Source organism: Lactuca saligna, chromosome 9 (assembly GCF_052625555.1).
Source record: "Lactuca saligna cultivar CGN05327 chromosome 9, ASM5262555v1, whole genome shotgun sequence".
In the NCBI taxonomy this organism is placed as follows: domain Eukaryota; kingdom Viridiplantae; phylum Streptophyta; class Magnoliopsida; order Asterales; family Asteraceae; genus Lactuca; species Lactuca saligna.
This window is the reverse complement of record NC_136425.1, coordinates 156399555-156420305: the sequence shown is the minus strand read 5'-3', so window position 1 is coordinate 156420305 and position 20751 is coordinate 156399555. Positions and strand designations below refer to the sequence as shown.

The window sequence follows — 20751 nt, the reverse complement described above, 5'->3', positions numbered from 1 at the left end:
CTCAGATCTGGACCTCAAGCTCGATATTGATTTCAAACATGGCTTAAAAGCCCCAAAACTCATAACCAAGGAAAATCTGCAGGAGAGAAACGACTTAATACCTTCAAATGCTCTGAAATGATCCCCAAACTTCGGATCCAATGCCACTCCTTGATGCTTCAACTATTCCCACTTCTTCTTCTTCCTTTAAATCACTCAAAAATGGCCAAAAGCATGAATGAGCACAATGGGGGCTTAGGGTGCGGCGTTATGGGTGAAAGGGGCAGTAAAGGAACCCTAGGGGAGAGAATGGGACGTTTAAATAGGCTCTAAGTCCTGATTTTAGGGTTTTCCCCCGCATAGACCAGACTCGTCGAGCCCCTTTGGCCGACTCACCGAGTCGGTCACTTACTCCTTGACTCGGATCCCGCTCGGACTCGTCGAGTTCTTCCTTGGACTCGCCGAGTCGACCCTTAAATTAGGGCTTTTCTTTCCTTTCTTGGCCTTTGAAACTTTGGGTGTTACACAATAGTAAACGATCAACATAGGATAGTAACACTTTGCTCATAAATAAATAACAACTTTTATTTAATCATCAAATGTCAATTACATTTTACAAGTTTCAGAAATTGTAGGAACCCAGTTTTATAACGAACGGTGAGTGCGGAAGAAAGATATCTAGAGATTAATCGTGTTTTTGTAAGTATGAACATGAAGAACATAATATGCATTCATGAAAAAGACTAAGAATAAGATAGAATAATAATAATAATAATGAATCATGAAGAACATGGTGGGAGAGAAACTTCTCCCTGGGTGGGAGAACCCACCAACTTTCTCTCTCTAGAGATTACATTGTAAGAAGTGTAACTCTAACTAAGGAAAAGATAAGCTAGCTTTTTTTAAGATTTGACCAACTCTCCCTTTATATAAGAGGGAGAGTATTTACACCAACAATACAAAATAAAGGGAAAATACAACCTAATAAACACTCATTATTTGTGGAGCATTTACATGCACCAACATTCTCTCCCTAAATGCTTACAAATGATGAGAGATACAATAAGTGATACAAGGATATAATACAGTAATCCGACTAGCAAGTGTGGTAATAAAATGAGATCAAGTGCTGAAATATCTCTGAAACTCTGAAGTGTCTGTGAAGTCTGAAACTGGCCATGAATCTCTAACAATGAAGGTCTTCGGCTTCAAAGCACAACCAATGAAGCAGAAAAGATAAGATCCAAATCTTCAAACCAGTCATAATCACCCGCAGAAGGAGGTCACCATGAGCAAGTAGAAGATCCAATAAAAATTAACACTTTGGCTTCAAAAGTCTGAAAAATATCTCGAGTTCTCGAATCATAATACACCGAAATTCTTCAAAGAATAACCTGCTAAAAATGTGAAGCATCCATAAAATGTAGTCCGGATAAAGATGATGTGAGTCCAAAAACATGGTCCAACAATGCCGAAAATTTGATCCGAGGATAAAAAATAAGTGTCACGTCACATTACCGAAATAATCTTCGTCTTTAACATATCACAAATCCAAACTCGTGAAACCATAAGATCTGAACCAGATGCGAACACAAAATCATCCTGTGGTAGAGTCCAAATAATAAATAATATGAATCGGAAAACATAAAGTAATGCCAAAATTTTGATCCGTGAAGACCAAAAATAAGTGAAACATCGCATCACTAAATAAATAATCGTCTTTAGAAGTCTTCAAAATCCAAACTCAAACAATCATAATAACCAAATCTGGATGATAATCTCTCCCTATTTTTGATAACCAATGACCGGATATCAAAAATCAACAAATCATCGGATGGAGAGTGTCGGATACCAAGAGCTAAGAGAAGCTCTCCCTAAATGTATGAAGGGTCTTGATAAGAAACGAGAAAGAGTAAAATAAATACTCTTGCGGTCATGAGGAGGCGGGTGACATAGTTGCTGAAGATGTGCTGAGAATAATTTGCTGTGCCAAAAATAATATCAAAATATCCAAACTGCGGTGCTGGAACACTTGAAGTGGTCTTCAATAGAGAATAAAGTCCACATGCTCAAGATATATGATTAGTCAACCAAAAATCAAGAGCGCCAAGTCATAATATCCCATAAAGTGAAGAATGCGAAACAACTTTGTTGATCAATCGTCGTTGCGGTGCAAGCATCACAAAAAGATAATATGAAGTCCGACTACGATAGGAGTATTCTTCCAATAATAATAATAATCGACATGAAGTAAATAACCAATGTGACAATCCATGGGTAGGTGGTGGCAAAAATTGGTATTAAAAAAAATAATTGGTTTTAATAAAAAAATTGGTTATAATAAAAAATAGCTAAAATAAAAAAAACGGTGTTAAAAAAATAATTGGTTGAATAAAAAAATAATTGTCGTTAAAATTTTTTTTAAAAAAAATAATAATAATAAAATGGCCGAATAAAAAAAATGAAGTTTGAAAAAAAAAAGGTTTAAAAAAAAGGAAAGGAAAAAAGGAGGGGAAGGGAGGAAAAGGTGGGGGAGGAGGAAGAAGGAAGGAGAAGGAAGAAGGAGGGAGGCTGAAGGAGGAGATGGGGCGGAGCTGAGGGGATCCGAAGTTAGGAGGGTTGCGGGTGGGAGGTGATTGCGGATGAAGGTGGTCTTGGGTGCGAATGGGTCAAGGCTATTGATGGGGTATAGATGGTTGCGGTAGCTGAGGAGCAGCTAGGCTGCGGTGCGAAGAAGGATGTTGCGGTCCGAACCGGAGACAAGAAAGCTGCGGTCCGAACTGCAAGTGAGAGACTGTGGATCCAAGGCTGCTAATCCGAAATTGCGGTTAGAGGGTTAAGAAGGTTGCAGTCTTCTCGGCTAGTCTATGAGGTTGCGGACCAAGCCATAGCTGAGAGCCTACGGACCAAGTGCTGAGAAGACTTCAGATCAAGGGCCAAGAAGGGCTGTGGGGAGGCTTCTTAGGAAGCTCCGGTAGGCAGTTTTTGTCTGCGGTTCGGGGCTCCGAGAAGGGCTGAACAAGTGACGAAAAATGTTATTTCGTCATGAAAAATGGTACCGCAAAGGCCATTTATTCATATTTTAATAATGGGATCTTTTTATAAAGCATTTTAAGTCAACATGTGGTCTTGGGAAGGAAAAAGGAAGAGTGTACAGGGGGTTTTTAGGGGACAAAAGGTGATGGAAAAGGTCAATGTCACATGGTTTTTGCTTGGGAAAGCAAATAAAAGTGAATTACTCTTTTCCCAAAGAAGCAAAAAGGACAAAGTGCTTTTCGCAAACACAATATACGTCCAATATTTCTTCAATTAAAGATCTACAACAAGAAAAATGAGGAATAAAAGTCTTTATACCTCAAGAAGATTTCCAAGCTGCTGGGTAAAAAAAAGAGCACCACTTCAAAGAAAATAAGCTCATTAATTGTGTCTTCTCATCCAAGAATAAGAGAACTCCCTAGAACAAATTCTTCAACAATTTGGAGACCACAAATTTAATTTCTTCACCAAATTTCTTCATTTCTTCAACAGCAAAAATAATAAACTTTTAAGAACATCTTCTTCCAGCAATAAATAGAACGAGCAGAAGCAACAACAATTTATTTTATTGAGTAAGAATCACCCAGAAAATAGAACTAAGAACGAACTCATAAAAAAATTCCGGTAAGAAACCCAAAAAAAAATTCTTGCAGAAACACGGAAAAATCACAAGATAATCACCGAACGGGAGTCGTTCCCTTGAACTAATCATGAGATCTTCAAGGTACGACTTTGATACCAATTGTAGGAACCCAGTTTTATAACGAACGGTGAGTGCAGAAGAAAGATATCTCGAGATTAATCGTGTTTTTGTAAGTATGAACACGAATAACATAATATGAATTCATGAAAAAGACTAAGAACAAGAGAGAATAATAATATTAATGAAGCATGAAGAACATGGTGGGAGAGAAACTTCTCCCTGGGTGGGAGAACCCACCAACTTTCTCTCTCTAGAGATTACATTGTAAGAAGTGTAACTCTAACTAAGGAAAAGATAAGTTAGATTTTTTTAAGATATGACCAACTCTCCCTTTATATAGGAGGGGGAGTATTTACACCAACAATACAAAATAAAGGGAAAAGACAACCTAATAAACACTCATTATTTGTGGAGCATTTACATGCACCAACAAAAATCTAATTATTAAAACTAATATCGTCCCTCAGCCCGATGCTTCTTGCATGCTGCAAATACCTAACCCTAGTCAGTCCCTTCATGAGGGGATCTGCAGGATTCTCTTCTGAGGATACCCTCTTTGCCACGAGGAGTCCTTCATCTATCTTGTGTCTTATGAATTGGTATTTTCTGTCAATATGTTTAGATCTACCGTGATGTCTTGGCTCCTTGGCTAAGGCAACCGCACTATTGTTGTCATAGAAAATCTCCATAGGCTCTTGTATAGCTGGCACAACTCCAAGATCTCCAATGAAGTTCTTCATCCATATCGCCTCCTTTGCCGCTTCACTCACTGCTATGTACTCTGATTCACAAGTAGAATCAACTACTGTCTCCTGCTTGGAACTTTTCCAAGTAATTGCTCCTCCATTTAGGGTAAAGACCGCGCTTGACTGAGAGCGGAAATTATCCCTATCAGTCTGAAAGCTAGCATCACTATACCCAATCACTCTCAAGTCATCACTCCCACCAAGGGTAAGGATCCAGTCCTTAGTCCTCCGTAGGTATTTGAGAATATTCTTTACCGCAATCCAGTGTGCAATGCTAGGATTTCCCTGAAATCTGCTAACCATGCTCAAAACAAAGGCCACATCAGGGTGAGTACAAGTTATAGCATACATGATCGAGCCAAAAGCGGAAGCATATGTAAATCGAATCATCTCAGCTATCTCAGCCTCTGTAATCGGACTCTGAGCCTTACTCAGTTTTGCATTGTGCTGGATCGGTAAGTCCCCTTTCTTGGAATTCTGCATATTGAATCTTTTCAACACCTTATCCAAGTAAGTACTCTGACTAAGTCCAATTAGTCCCTTACTCATGTCTCTCAATATTCTTATCCCTAGGATATAGGCAGCTTCTCCAAGGTCCTTCATAGAGAAACACTTCCCAAGCCAGGACTTTACCTCCTGCAAAGTTGGGAGGTCATTTCCTATGAGTAGTATGTCATCCACATACAACACTAGAAAGCTACTTATATTCCCACTAGCCCTAACATACACACATGACTCATCTTCGCTCCTTGAAAAACCAAACTCTTTGAATTTCTCATCGAAGCAAAGATTCCATCTGTGAGATGCTTGTTTCAATCCATAAATGGATTTCTCAAGCTTACACACCCTATTAGGGTACTTTGCATCGACAAAACCCTCTGACTGAGCCATGTTAACATCCTTTGCCAACCTCTCATTAGGGAAAGGGATTTTGACATCCATTTGCCATATTTCATAATCACGAAATCTAGCTATGGCCAGCAAAACTCTAATGGACTTAATCTTTGCTACTGGTGAGAAGGTCTCATCGTAGTCAACTCTTGGAGTTTGAGTAAAGCCATTTGCCACCAGTCTTGCTTTGTAGGTGTGTACCTTCCCATCCATGTCGGTCTTCTTTTTGAAGATCAATTTACACCCAACTGTCTTACAACCTGGTACATTGTCAACCAAGTTCCACACTTGATTGTCATACATGGACTGAATCTCGTGGTCCATAGCCTCCTGCCATTTATGTAACACCGTAAAAATTAAAACAATTTTTCACATTTTCAAAACACATTTTTCATTCACAATTATTAATAAAATCTCATTGTATCATAACTTTGTTCCACAAAACATTTCCCAAGATCGAATACATAAAACTCCATGTGTGTGTACGAATCATGTCGGCGCCTTCCCACGCTCCTCATTAGTACCTGAGACACATAACACAAAACACTGTAAGCATGAAGCTTAGTGAGTTCCCCAAAATACCACTCTAACACATATTAGCCACTCAAGGCTATAACTCTGCTGACCCTCTGGTCAGTGTGTCTCAGTGGGACCCTCCTGTCCCAACTCTCTGTGGGCCCTCTAGCCTTAACTCTATAAACCCACTGATCCTATCTCTGGAAACTCTGAATCATGCATATCACATACCACAATAACACATAAATAGCATACAATTACACTGACACATAACTCAATAGTACACTAGCACATAACTCTGTTACCACTCTAGGTAAAGTATAGTGAGAAGACTCACCTCAGATGTCACGGTAAATCTCTGAATCGGTAGAAATATGGTCTAGCCTCCGCCTAATCACATAAAGTAAATACTCTCATAAATATAACTCTCGAGACTAGAATCAACCCACTCTTGGCACCCTCAGAAGGGTAAAAGACCATTTTACCCCTCTCTTGACACAAAGACGCCATTGTTGACCAAACCCTCAAAGTCAACAAAGTCAACGGTCAAACTTTGACCCGACTCGCCGAGTGCACTTGGGTGACTCGGCGAGTTTACGCGTGTCCGCTATCCCTCTAGTCTCGCATGATGCATCGAGTCTTTCCACTGCTCGACAGGTTAGACATGGCATGAATCGCGGGGCCACCCCGACTCAACTCGCCGAGTCCTATTGTGAAATCGGCGAACTATTTCCCTCTAACTCACCTAGTCGTTCCCCTAACTCGACAAGTTACTCACTGAGTGAACTATGGAAAACCCTAGCCCTACTCGTCGAGTCTGTTCTTGGGACTCGGCGAGTTCATGCCAAGCTCAAGCTCAAATGACCTCCTGAGGTCAGATCCGTTCCTCTAACCCATAGATCTTGCCTCCTTAAGCAATATAAACACGTAAAGTCTGGATCTTGATGCCCATGCAAAGACCCAATGGCTCTATTTGAAGAAATGGCCTCAATATGTCACCCTAAGCTCATATTACCCAATATCACCCCATAAAGATTAGGGGGTTAAGGTCTCTGGACCTCTTTGGATCCAGATTCGAAGCCTCAACACAAGAAGGGACCAATTACACCATCATTCACACCCTAAATGGGCTAGAAACCCTAACTCTCAAGGATTAACACCCAAAACTGAAAAAGGATCGAATATATACCTCAATATGAAGATCTTAGGCTCTAAAATCCGCAGAATAGCACCCTCTTTAGCTCCCTCTTGCCTTGGTCACCTTCTTCTAGAAAAAACACACACACAAGGATCAAAAATGGCCTCTCCTTCCTCACAAATGCTCTAGATCGCATAGGGTTTCACTCAGGGTTCTGGTAGCCGCAATTGGTGGCTATAAGCCCCGTTAAATAGGTCTTAAACCCCGGGGATTAGGGTTTTATTAAACAGCGCGGACTCCCCGAGTCCACTACTCGACTCGCCAAGTCTGGTCATTAAACCGGATAGAATTCGCGATCCTACTCGGCGAGTCTAAGAGTCAACTCGTCGAGTCCCTCCAAAATCTCCAAAATAAATGAATAAATAATGTACCTGGAAATTTGCATGTTACAATTCTCCCCCACTAAAATCAGACTTCGGCCTCGAAGTCTCTTTCTACAAATAACTCTGGATACTGCTCACGCATCTCTAACTCCGGCACCCAGGTCAGCTCGGAACCCTTCCGATGTCGCCACTGGACCTGAACCAATGGAACATCCTTGTTTCTCATAACCTTGATTCTTCTATCCCGAATCGCGATCGGCCTCTCAACATAGTTCAGGCTCGCATCCACCTGAATGTCCTCTAATGGAACCACTACCGACTCATCGACGATACACTTCCTCAACTGAGACACGTGGAAGGTATCATGAATCGGACTCAACTCCGCAGGTAGCTCCAAACGGTACGCTACTCTGCCTACCCTAGCGGTCACCCTAAAAGGACCAATATACCGAGGCCCCAACTTGCCTCTCTTCCTGAATCGGATCACTCCTTTCTAAGAAGATACCTTCTGGAGTATGAAGTCACCAGCTTGGAACTCGAGCTCCGAGTGATGCCTGTCTGCGTAGCTCTTCTGACGACTTTGAGCCGTTAGTAATCTCTGCCTGACCTGTTGTATATGCTTAATCATCTGAAGTACTATCTCCGCACTACCCATCACACATTGACCAGCCTCACCCTAGCAAATGGGAGTCCGAAAACTCCTCCCATACAACAACTTAAAGGGTGGCATACAGATGCTCGAATGATGGCTTTTGTTATAGGAAAAGTCATCCAAAGGTAAATATGTGTCCCAACTCCCTCCGAAGTCTGGTACACATGCCCGAAGCATATCCTCGAGCGTCTGAATCGTTCGCTCGCTCTGCCCGTCGGTCTGTGGGTGGTATGCGGTGCTAAAATGCAGCCTCGTACCCAACTCCTCATGAAATTTCTTCTAGAACCTGGAAGTGAAACGCACATCTCGATCTGAGACGATAGAGATCGGAACTCCATGCCGTGATACCACCTCCTTCATGTACAACTCTGCCAACCTCTCAGCGGAAGAGCTCTCACTGATAGTAAGGAAGTGAGCGCTCTTCATCAACCTATCCACAATCACCCAAATTGCATCGACGCCCCTTGCAGTCCTCAGCAATTTGGTGATAAAATCCATGGTAATATGTTCCCACTTCCACTTGGGAACCTCCAACGGCTACAACTTACCATGCGGTCTCTGTTGCTCGGCCTTAACCTTGCGATAGGTCAAACACCTCTCAACGAACCATGCAACATCCATCTTCATACAGGGCCACCAATACTCTCTCTTCAGGTCCAAATACATCTTAGTGGCCCCGGATGGATCGAAAACCTCGATCTATGCGCCTCCTCCATCAAGATGGTACGTGTTCCGCCCACAAACAGTACCCAAATCCGACTCTAAAAGTTCATAAGCGCTCGACTATTAGTGACGAACTTCGATACTTGCCCGATAACCCACTCTCTCTTACGGCTCTCTGGTCTCACAACCTCATCCTGGGCCCCTCGAATGGTGTCAAACACTGGAGTCATCACTATCAGTCTCATACAAACGTCTCGTACCGAGGCGCCCTCTGCCCTACGACTCAGGGCATCGGCTACAATGTTAGCCTGGCCCGAGTGGTACAGGATCTCACAATCATAATCCTTCACCATATCCAACCATCTCCTCTGGCGCATGTTCAGATTAGGCTGATCCATTAAATACTTCAAGCTCTTGTGGTCCGTGTATATGGTACACCGAACCCCATATAGATAGTGACGCCAGCTCTTAAGGGCGAACACTACTGCCCAAACTCCAGATCGTGGGTGGGATACCTCGACTCATGAGGTTTCAGCTGCCTCGATGCATATACTGTCACATGCCCCCTCTGCATAAGCACCGCTCAATGCGTCGCAATACACTACGAAGTCCTCTATTCCCTCCGGAAGGGCTAACACCGGGGCTTCGTATAGTCTCTGGCGGAGTGTCTCGAAGGAGGCCTGCTGCTCTGGGCCCTATGAAAAAGAAACACCCTTCCGGGTCAATCTAGTGAGTGGCACGACGATCTTGGAGAAATACCTGATTAATCTCCTATAATAGCCAGCCAACCCTAGGAAACTCCTGATCTCGGTGGGGGATCTCGGCACCTCCCAACTCATCACTGCCTCAATCTTGGCTGGATCGACCAATATCCTATTTTGGTTAACGAGGTGCCCAAGGAACTGGACCTCTCATAACCAAAAATCACACTTGGAGAATTTGGCATAAAGCCTCTCCGATCACAAAACTCCAAGGATCTCCCTCAAATGCTCCTCATGCTGCTCTCTGGATTTTGAATACACCAATACATCGTTGATGAACACGATCACCGAGCGATCCAACATCGGCCTGCACACTCTGTTCATGAGATCCATGAATGCCGCCGGTGCATTGGTGAGCCCGAAAGCATCACCACGAACTCGTAATGCCCGTAACGAGTCTTGAACGTTGTCTTCTAGATATCCTCATCTCGCATCCTCATTTGATGATATCCAGACCTCAAGTCGATCTTGGAGAACCAAGATGCTCCTGTAACTGATCGAACAAATCGTCGATCCTCGGCAACGGGTAACGGTTCTTGACCATCAACTTGTTCAACTCCCGGTAATCAATGTACATCCGGTGTGAACCATCCTTTTTCTTGACAAAGAGGATAGGTGCTCCCCACGGCGAACTGCTCGGCCGAATAAATCCCTTCCCTAGTAACTCCTAAAGCTACGAGGATAACTCCTGCATCTCTAGAGGTGTAAGGCGATAGGGCGCCTTGGCGATAGGTGCTACCCCCGGAACCAAATCGATATGAAACTCTACTTGCCTCTCAGAAGGCACGCCCGACAACTCCTCCAGGAAAACATTCGGGAACTCTCGCACTATCGGAACCTCATCAACTAACCTCGGCCTCCCTGAATCAACCCTCGTATCCATCACATATGCCACAAACCCACTACAGCCCTGCTGTAGACTCTGTCTCGCTCTAGCAGCCGAACAAAATGCTGACCCAGAACGTGTACCCTCTCCGTACACCGTAAGAACTCCCCCACTAGGGTCTCGTATGGTTACCAGCTATCTCTCGCAGTCGATAACTGCTCCAAATTTGCTCAACCAGTCCATGCCCACGATGACACATACATCTCCCATCGCAATAGGAACTAAATCAATCGGAAACTCAACGTCGAAAATCTTGAGTACACACCCCCGGATCACCTCTGTGGCATACACCGCCCTCTTGTCAACTATGGAAACTCTCATAGGTCAACTGAACGCCTCTCGGCTAATACTGATGTGCCGACTAAAAGCCAAAGATACAAACGACCGACTCGCACCCGAGTCAAATAACACCACGGCAGGTACATAACTCACAAGAAAAGTACCTACACATAACATAATATAAACACAATATCTCAAACATCAAAAGAAATACATGAAAGAATACATACCAGCCACGACATCGGGCGTTGCGCAGACCTCCTCCGCGGTCAACTGGAAGGCTCTCCCTCGTGCCTTCGGTGCCTCGACCTTCACTGACCGGCTCTCGATAGCTCTGATAGTAGCAGGGGCAGATCCCTGAGGTGCTCCCTGTGCTGATCCCCGCAGCTGTGGACACTCTGCCTTTCGCTGTCCGGTCTGGTTGTAGTGAAAACATACTACAAACCCCTTGGGGCAATCCTTGTCCATATGCCCCTCCTCGCCACATTTGTAGTAAGACCCTGCTCTGCACACCTCATCATGGCTCTTGCCGCACTTGCCACAAATGCGGCCCCTCTGACTCCCAGATCTCGAATCAGCGGGCTTGGCCCGCTTGGCTGTCGGCTGAGACTGCGCCGGTCGCTGATCTCTCCCCTGAGACTCAACCTCCTCCCTAGCTTGGCTCTCCAGCTCTATCTCCCTCTTCCGGGTATTTTGCTAAAGCTCAGCAAATGTATGGTACGTCGAGTTCTCCACGAAGTCTCGTATATCCCTCCTCAACACACTCAAATATCGGCTCATACATGCGTGCTCGGAGGACACGTGCTCTGGGGAGAACATCGCCCGCTCATGGAACATCCTCGTAATCACTGTAAAAGACTTAGTACCCTTCTTGAGGGTCAGAAACTCCTGGGCCAAATGCTCCCTATCCACATGGGGAACGTACTCATCTCGGAACATAGCGGTGAACCTCTCCCAGGTCACTGCAGCAAGCTCAGCAGGTGAATAGTGCATCGTCACAAACTTCCACCAGTCCTTCACTCCCAAGCGAAGTTGGTTCAGCGCGAATCGGACTCTCAAATGCTCTGGACAAGAACATGTAAAGAAACACCCATCGATGTCTGAAATCCACCTCATCGCCGCAATCGGATCCTGCCTCCCATCAAACTCTGGTGGTTCTGTGTTGCTGAACTCCCGGAATAGCAACGCATCACCACCCTGCGGTCTAGCCGCAGCTACAGCTATAGTGGCCGCAGAAACCGCAGCCTCAGAAATAGCAGCATATCTCTCGTCAAATGTCTCTATCAGTGTGGTCTTGATAGACCCGAACATCTCTGGTATCTCTGCCCTGATGGCCGCAGCCACCTCCTCATGAATGATCTTATAGATCTCCTCATCACTAGTACCGCTGCTCCCTGGTGTGTGGCGTGTCCTAACCATGATTTCCCTCTGAAATATGACATAAGAATATTAGGGACTTGCTCGAGTATACCCACACTCGATGACTCCACCCTACTTGTTCCTTAGTATTCTAAGGATTCTTACTTGGACTGCGCATTGACCCGGTGTCTTCAGTAGTACGGGACCAATACTACTGTCCACACCGCATCAGCATTCATCGCAAGTCCTCCTCCCAGAGTCCTAAATCCCAAGTACTCTACTTTCTTTAATCATATGCTACTCACTAGCAGATCTCTCATAAGCTCCTCGCTACTATCTAAACACTCTCAAGCATCCCTAGCAGCAAAACTCCTAGACTAAGGCATCACATATCAGACCACTCTAGTCCTAATAAGAATACCTAGTCTACTCTATCATGCATAATATAACTAATCATATAACATAACATAATATATCTCATAACACTTATTGCAAGGGTATTTTGGGAAATCACCGTTCGGGCGTTGGCTGATCGTACACACGGCTCTGCTATGTTTGTCTCAAAACTCTTTTTACTCTTTTAAAATTGTTTTGTTATCAAAAATTTTCTCAAATCCTCAGTTTGAGTTCAGATACGCCCGAAGATGTATCTGAATGCCTCAAACCAAGGCTCTGATACCAACTTGTCACACCGTAAAAATTAAAACAATTTTTCACATTTTCAAAACACATTTTTCATTCACGATTATTAATAAAATCTCATTGTATCATAACTATGTTCCACAAAACATTTCCCAAGATCGAAATACATAAAACTTCATGTGTGTGTCCGAATCATGTCGGCGCCTTCCCGCGCTCCTCATTAGTACCTAAGACACATAACACAAAACACTGTAAGCACGAAGCTTAGTGAGTTCCCCAAAATACCACTCTAACACATACTAGCCACTCAAGGCTATAAATCTGCTGACCCTCTGGTCAGTGTGTCTCAGTGGGACCCTCCAGTCCCAACTCTATGTGGGCCCTCTAGCCTTAACTCTATGGACCCACTGGTCCTATCTCTGGAAACTCTGAATCATGCGTATCACATATCACAATAACACATAAATAACATACAATTACACTGGTACATAACTCAACAGTACACTAGCACATAACTATGTTACCACTCTAGGTAAAGTATAGTGACAAGACTCACCTCAGATGTCTCGGTAAATCTCTGACTCGGTAGAAATATGGTATAGCCTCCACCTAATAACATAAAGTAAATACTCTCATAAATATAACTCTCGAGACTAGAATCAACTCTCTCTTGGCACCCTCAGAAGGGTAAAAGACCATTTTACCCCTCTCTTGACACAAAGACCCCATTGTTGACCAAACCCTCAAAGTCAACAGTCAAACTTTGACCCGACTCGCCGAGTCTATGCGTGTCCACTATCCCTCTAGTCTCACATGATGCGTCGAGTCTTTCCCCTGCTCGACGGGTTATTGTCTTCACCTTCCTGCCGTATCGATCCTTTATCCGTCATCTTCGGCGCCAAATGTTGCGAAGTGGGTTGTGTCATACTGGGTGCACGTCCGGATGGTGCCAACTGTTGTGATAAGTCTCTGGCTTGACTTCGTCTCCTTGAACAAAGGAACGAAGGGTCTGAGAATCACAACAAATGAAACAAGATCATTAGTTGTCATCTAGGAGGCAATACCGGAACGAGGCTCCGACGATCAAGTTAGTAGGTTTCTTAGAAGGTGATGGGAAATAGGGTTAAAGTGAAAGGGTTTTGTTTTTTCGATCCCTTCTCTTGGAGAAGAAGTGACCCTTTTATACTTGTGGTCAAGGGGACAGATCCCCAACAATATCCTCGACCTTTTCAAATTTGCCAAAGCCAGGTGGCCTTTGATTGGTAGATTGTGCCCCGTGAGTTGTTGTTTGCTATTGGTGTAGGTTCGCCAGGAGCGACGCCCTGACCGCTACACCTGTCGCTCTGGGAGGAAATTGGTACTATTTTATCCTAATGCTGACCTTGGCGCTTGAGCGCCAAGGAACGAGTACGAGATCGCGAGGGCGAGGGAGAGGACGCGACATTAGACAAACATTGTCCTTTGCCCAAAACATCTACCAGACGGATGGTTCCGTTAATTTCGATGTATTCTTGGTGGGATACATCATCAACTGGTTATGTGATTAGACTGGTAGATCTGTAGGACTACCTATGTTGTTGATTATTATGATAATGTTTATAGCGATATGTTATGGTTGTGGTTTATTGGGTTGAGGCGGTCAAGTTGATACTGAAGGCCAAGACACCCAGGGCGGTCCGGATAGACCGAAGGCTTGCGAGGCGTTCCAGTCAGGCTGAAGGCCCAAAGAGCGGTCTAAATAGGCTGAAGGCCCGGTGAAGTGGTCCAGTCATGTTGAAGGCTCTCTATACATGCTGTTGTTTGTTATGTTTATATAGTGGTACTTTGGGGGAAACTCACTAAGAGTTGGCTTATAGTTTTAGTTTTGTTTCAGGTACTTCTGACGACCGTGACAAAGCGAAGGCGTGACTGTACACATCCTTGGTTTTATGTTGTTGGATCTTGGGAGACTCTGAGTTTAAAAAAAAATTGTATTTGGGAACAATGGTTATGTAAACATTTTTTGAGTAAATTGGTCGTTTTTGAAAAGTTTAAATTTTTTATGATTTTTGAATGTTACATTCTTTTTTTTTTGAATAAACGAACTGTTGAGATAATAAAAGTGACTGATTTTTCAGAGAAAGAAGAAACAAAGGAAAGACGGAAAGTGTGCAGATTACTTTATTCATCATCCAAAAGTGCCTTAAATAGGCTAACATCCAACCAACTTACAAAAGACTAAGTCACCAACACTCCACATTTACTAAAGACTCGGTAAAAGGAAAAACAAACACAACTTTAAATACTAAATAAGGGAAAATGACTTGACATGGTAATTACATTTTCGCCTTGTTCATGTTTAGACAATTTTTTTATACACATTTGATCATTTATCTTGTTAAATGTATTCACATATTACCATAGCAGGTGACACTGATAATATGAAAACTTTAACAAGTTAAATGATCAGATGTGTACAAAAAAAGAAAATTGCCTAAATGTGCACATTTTTTTTACAAATTTCTTAAGACTTTTTTATAATTTCTTACAATATTTCTATGATATTTTTTTCCTATAGATTTTTTTAATGCAATGTTTTAAACTTTTCTTATAATTTTTTTAAAACTTTTTTATACCTTTATGTAGTTTTAATACAAGTGTTTTTAAACCAAATATTTTATAAATGTTTTAAATTTTTCGTACAAGTTTTTAACCTTTTTTTATTATATTTTCATACATTTTTTTATAACTTTCATACAATTATTTCTAAACTTCATTTTATACATTTTTAAAGTGTTCACAGATTTTATATGACAATTTAATATTTTTTTATAACATTTTAAAATACTTTCGTTAAATACTAGTTTAAGACATTGTATTAAAAACATAAAAATTTTATAAAATTCCAATTAAAAAGTAGTAATAATTTTAGAACATTTATTTATATAGATTTTTTGGTTTTTATTTGCTACGTAATATTTTCTTTTTCATTATTTAAAAGATCATCTATACTTATTGTTACATATTTAATTTTATTGTTTGATACTATTTATTTTAAAAATATTGTATATGCTTAAAAACAAAAGAAAAAAAAATATAAGAGGCCATAAAAAATATTTCACAAAACAAAATCATATTTATTAATTAAAAATAAAATTTAGAATTGATTAATATTTAATTAATATTTAGGACATTATGGATATTTTAAAAATAACGTTTGAAAAAAAATACAAACAAATACGAAAAACAAGATCGCCATTAAAAGTGGGGAAAATGACTTATCAGGGTAAATAACTTTTCATTTTGTTCATACTTAGACAATTTTTTTATACATTTGACCATTTAACTTGTTATATGTGGTCACATATTATCGTTGTCACATGCTATAGTTATGACAATAGTAATATGTGAACACATATAACAAATTAAATTGTCAAATATGTAAAAAAAAAAAAAAAAAAAAAAACTATCTAAATCTGAACAAAGCGATATGAATGATTACCCTAGTAAGTTAATTTTTCTACTAAATAATAACCCATGAATGAATTACTTCTAAGGAAAACACAACATCCATTTATTTCCCAAAAATCCAGTCACCAGTTTTGATTAAAGTCAAAATTAAATCTAACATTAAAAACATATACGTTATTTGGTAATATTAGTCAATAGTTATTATTACGTTAAATTACAACTTTAAAATATTACTTTAGTGTTACTTAAATAGAATTTGTTAGTAAATTAAAAGAACCATGTAACTAAATTTTTTTTTACTAAATTTCAAAATTATCCGGTATTTTTGCTTATTTTTAAATCTTACATGAGAAAATTAATAGAATTGGTATATACTATTATTGATTTGTACCGACCAAACTTGTTGGTAGTCAAGCATATTGGTACCAATTATGTTTAGTATGGTATTGGTAGCAAAATTTTATACCAACTATAGTTGGTACAGTACACGGTTTAAAGAAAAAAGAATCGATACTGTAACATATTAACCCCTAATTATCTAAGTTTTATATAAAATCAAATAGACCATTATAATTTTAATGTATAAAATCATATTCTATTATATAATTTGCAGCAAAAGGTACTTATGAGTTTTTTTAGCAGAAACAAACTCTATATTATAGAGAAGATATCAACGATTTATATGTTTAAACAAATTATAAAAATAGTCTATCCTGATACAAAATTTGCAAATTACTTGTTTTGTTTCTATACTTTTTTGTTCTCACCCTTTTGCCCACATAAATTTTATATATTTGCAGGTTTGCTACCAATATTTTTGTAGTTACGTAATTTCGATCTTGCATGCACCCCTGCGAAACGAGAACCAAACAATTTCTAGTTCTTATGAAAATAAAACTATACATAAGTCAAAATCGAACATATATGGGTTAATGGGTGCAATGCCTACAAAGTTGAAAGCAAATATGGTATTTCTTTTTTTTTTTTTTTTTAGTTTTTATTTTTATGTGGTGGTGGCTAAATTACTTAAATCAATATTATCCAAATTCCAAAGTAGTGGGCCCAACTATGTCAATAAAAGACAAGGCCCAATTATCTAAGATCCAACCCAACAACACGAAACGTGTGCAAAGCACGTGGCACCTCATCCATCATACTCCACCACCCAATTATCTAATCTTTTAACTGAAACAAACAGCCATCCACACAAACACACACTCTCTCCATTTTTTCCTCTTTGGTTCAATCGAGTTGTTCATAGATCAGTAGATGGCTGGTGTCCTCGAAACTCTTACTGTTCCCCGAACTTCCGGCTTTCCGTCGGCGTCTTTGTCTCCGATCGTTTCTTCTCCTCTTTCTCGGCTCTCTGGTCGCCGGAATATTATAAAACTGCCGGAATCAAGAGGTTTGAGAATCCAGTCGTTTGGTTCTTCCGGATCGGTGAGCTTGAGAGCTAAATCTGGTCGCCGTGGAGCACGTATCGTATGCGAGGCTCAAGAAGCCGTCCAAGGTTAGAATCGTACACTGTGCACTTGTTCCAAATCGAATCATGTTATACTCTTTTGACCTAGTTTTTTTCTGTAGCTATCTGTTTTATTAGTTATCGTTATATCAATTTCTATATCTGTAATTCGTAAAAACTCTGTTTATGCTCGGAAGACGAATCATCAGATTATGTTAGCAATATTAGATTGAAATTAGGCGCTGTAAATCGATTCAACTAGACAGCGTGCTGATTTGTAGAATTAAAGTTGTTCAGTGTACTGATTCGTAGAATTTCCATGTAACACCTACTTCTTTTCAAACAAAAGAAATGGTTTACAATTTACATTTTGTTTCAAATCTAACATCAGTATAATCTTGCAGTGCTTCCTGTCACTGATGCAACATGGCAATCACTAGTCCTTGAATCTGGTCTCCCTGTAATGGTTGAATTCTGGGCTCCATGGTGTGGGCCATGTCGTATGATTCACCCAGTGATAGATGAACTTGCAAAGGAATACAATGGGAAGCTCACTTGTTACAAGGTAAATACTGATGAGAGCCCTTCAATTGCAAGCCGATATGGGATAAGAAGCATTCCAACTGTCATTATATTCAAAGATGGAGAGAAGAAAGATGCTGTCATTGGTGCAGTTCCTAAATCAACCCTGTGTAGCTGCATAGAGAAGTTCTTGTAGAGGTATTGTTATGTATATACAGTTCTAGATTTGTTCTTATTTAGTTCTATAATCTGTTTCATGATGTCTACCTTTTGATGTCATTGGCCTTTGAGCATCATCAATAATTTCCCCGTATAGTTGGATCTTAATGTATTTTCTGAAGCCAAACTGCAAAAAAAACCATTTGACATGTTTATTGTTTTCTTTTACTCTTGCTCAAAGTCAAAACCATTTGACATCTTCTTCAAGTGGTTTGCTGAGGAAATCAGACTTATTTTGAAAGAGATAACATTATTTTGCAATTAGGAAAGAGTAGAAGAAACTAGGTGGTGGTGTTGGGATAGTGACAAACTGACAAGGATGATGAAATTGAAAATGAAGATTAATATAAAAGTATCAATAATATGATAATATAATAAACAAATACCAAATATTTACAAAAAGATTAAATTAGGATAAAATTATCATTTCACACTCTTTAACTGTCAAAACTTTAACGAAATCCAATTTAGCAAACACCACCGAATAAAGTAAAACTACAAGGACTTTTTGGGATGAAATTCATATGTTTTGATAGACAACAAGGACCAAATATGTAATTTTCCCTTATTTTAATTTTAATTAAGTTGTGAGAATTAAGAATTGGCCATGTGTTTAGCGAAAAGAAAAAAAAAAAAAAAAAAAAAGATTTGGTCCATTAGAAAAATGTTGCAAGAAATGTGTTTATGGGCATGTTTGACTATAATTTTTTTTTTTTTTTTTTTTTTTTTTATCAAACTGAAATAACTAATTTAATTGTAGGGCGTTATACAAAAATATTTATACATAAAAGATTAATTTATAAAGAATAAATATCAAAAATATTAAAATTAAACTTCATATTCTTTTGTAGATAGTTATAACATCCGTAAACAATATTTATCTTCATTTTTCTGAACAAATTTAATGTCTCAACCCTCAAACCACTTCACACCTTTAAATCACCTCTCACGTCCTCCATGCCTCCTTCACAGACAACCAACCATGATACACCTTATGAATATGAAGTTGTCGAAACATGCCTTGCATTAACGGTGTTGCTTCTCTTTAACTGGATTGTACCAAACAACTTATGACTTTGATAAAAATCGAGATCCAAAACAATCGACATAACTACCTATAAAACCTCCATATATGGCTAGATTCCAAAGTACACCACTTGCAAAAACATATATCCTTTACTATCAAATTATTTTGGGGCATCAATTTAGTGCTCTATTGAGTGATAGTCGAAAATGAATGAGGTTGACTAGAATATAGGATATTATTTATAGGGAGTTTGGAGCATGTGTTTATGGGTCAATGGAGGTTTTGATTTTCCGACAAAGGTGATAAGGTTTTGGTTTTCAACAGGGTTGAAGAAAAGAAATGGAAATTGAATGAGGGTGGGGTGTTTAGGTTTAATAGGTTTGATAGAAGGTGGTAGAAGTGGAGGATAGTGGAGAGTGGATGAAAATGGTGGTCTTGGTGATTAGAGCATGTGTAATGCGTAATAGGGTTGTCGTTGATGGCCATTAAATAAGTGAGAGTGTCGGTGATTGCATGAAGATAGGGGAGGTGTTGAATACAAAGATTTGGTCATCTAATGTGGATCGTTCAACCTATAGGAATATTTTTAATTTTTTATTTAAATTTAAATTAAATATAAAAATAATAATTAATAAATACGAGAAGTAAAATAATAATTCATAGGGTAAATTACATTAATTGTCTCTCGTACATATGTCAAAATGCAGGTTCGGTCTCTATTTTAAAAAATTATCCATCCCTCGTTTGTTTAAACTTTCACACTTCATCCATCCGAACACAAAAAGAATATTTTGCCCTTAACAATTTCTTTTTTAATTTTTTAAAATTTATTGTTTTTAGATTAAACAAAAAGAAAAATATATCTTCATCCTCCCCACTTTTCTTTCTACGGTCTCCTTTCATCTCCCTGACTCCGTAACTCTCCAGCGAGACCAAAAGTCCAAAACATCATTACCGCTGTTTATTTCTTTCCCCTTCTACTATAATTCTTCCCCCTAGAGAGAAAGTTTGAAGAAAAATGAAAATTGATAAGGAACATGAATGACACAAAGCAAGAAAATCATGTTTTTTACGGATAAAGGGTAGCAAGCTACAAAGATCATTACCTAAAAGAACAACATTTGTCGAAAACAAACCATAATCGCCTATTGTTTTTCCAGCAAGAGGGTAACAGATCTATTGAAACCATCATAAACAATCATCCATTGCCACTATAAACAACTCTCTCTCTCTCTCTCTCTCTATCTATCTATCTCTCTCACACACACATAGCTCCAACAAGCACCAACTCCACCACCGGCTAGGATGTGTGGTGCTCCACCACCTGCTAGGGTGCGTTTGATTCAGAACAAGATAATTGGTTTCCATGTTCTCGAATTGTGGTTGTTGATCGAAGTGAAAAGATAAAGGAAGGTTTCACCATTGCACGAGAAAAGG

General features: G+C 39.9%; 1 protein-coding gene across 1 annotated transcript; it reads left to right on the top strand.

Moving 5' to 3' along the window:
- The first annotated feature begins 17256 nt into the window (after positions 1-17256).
- On the top strand, positions 17257-18455 carry LOC145017308 (uncharacterized). Its single transcript, XM_078975359.1, has 2 exons — positions 17257-17594; positions 17951-18455. The coding sequence occupies exons 1-2, from the start codon at positions 17354-17356 to the stop codon at positions 18262-18264; spliced, it is 555 nt and encodes a 184-aa protein (XP_078831485.1). The 5' UTR covers positions 17257-17353; the 3' UTR covers positions 18265-18455.
- Positions 18456-20751: the final 2296 nt, after the last annotated feature.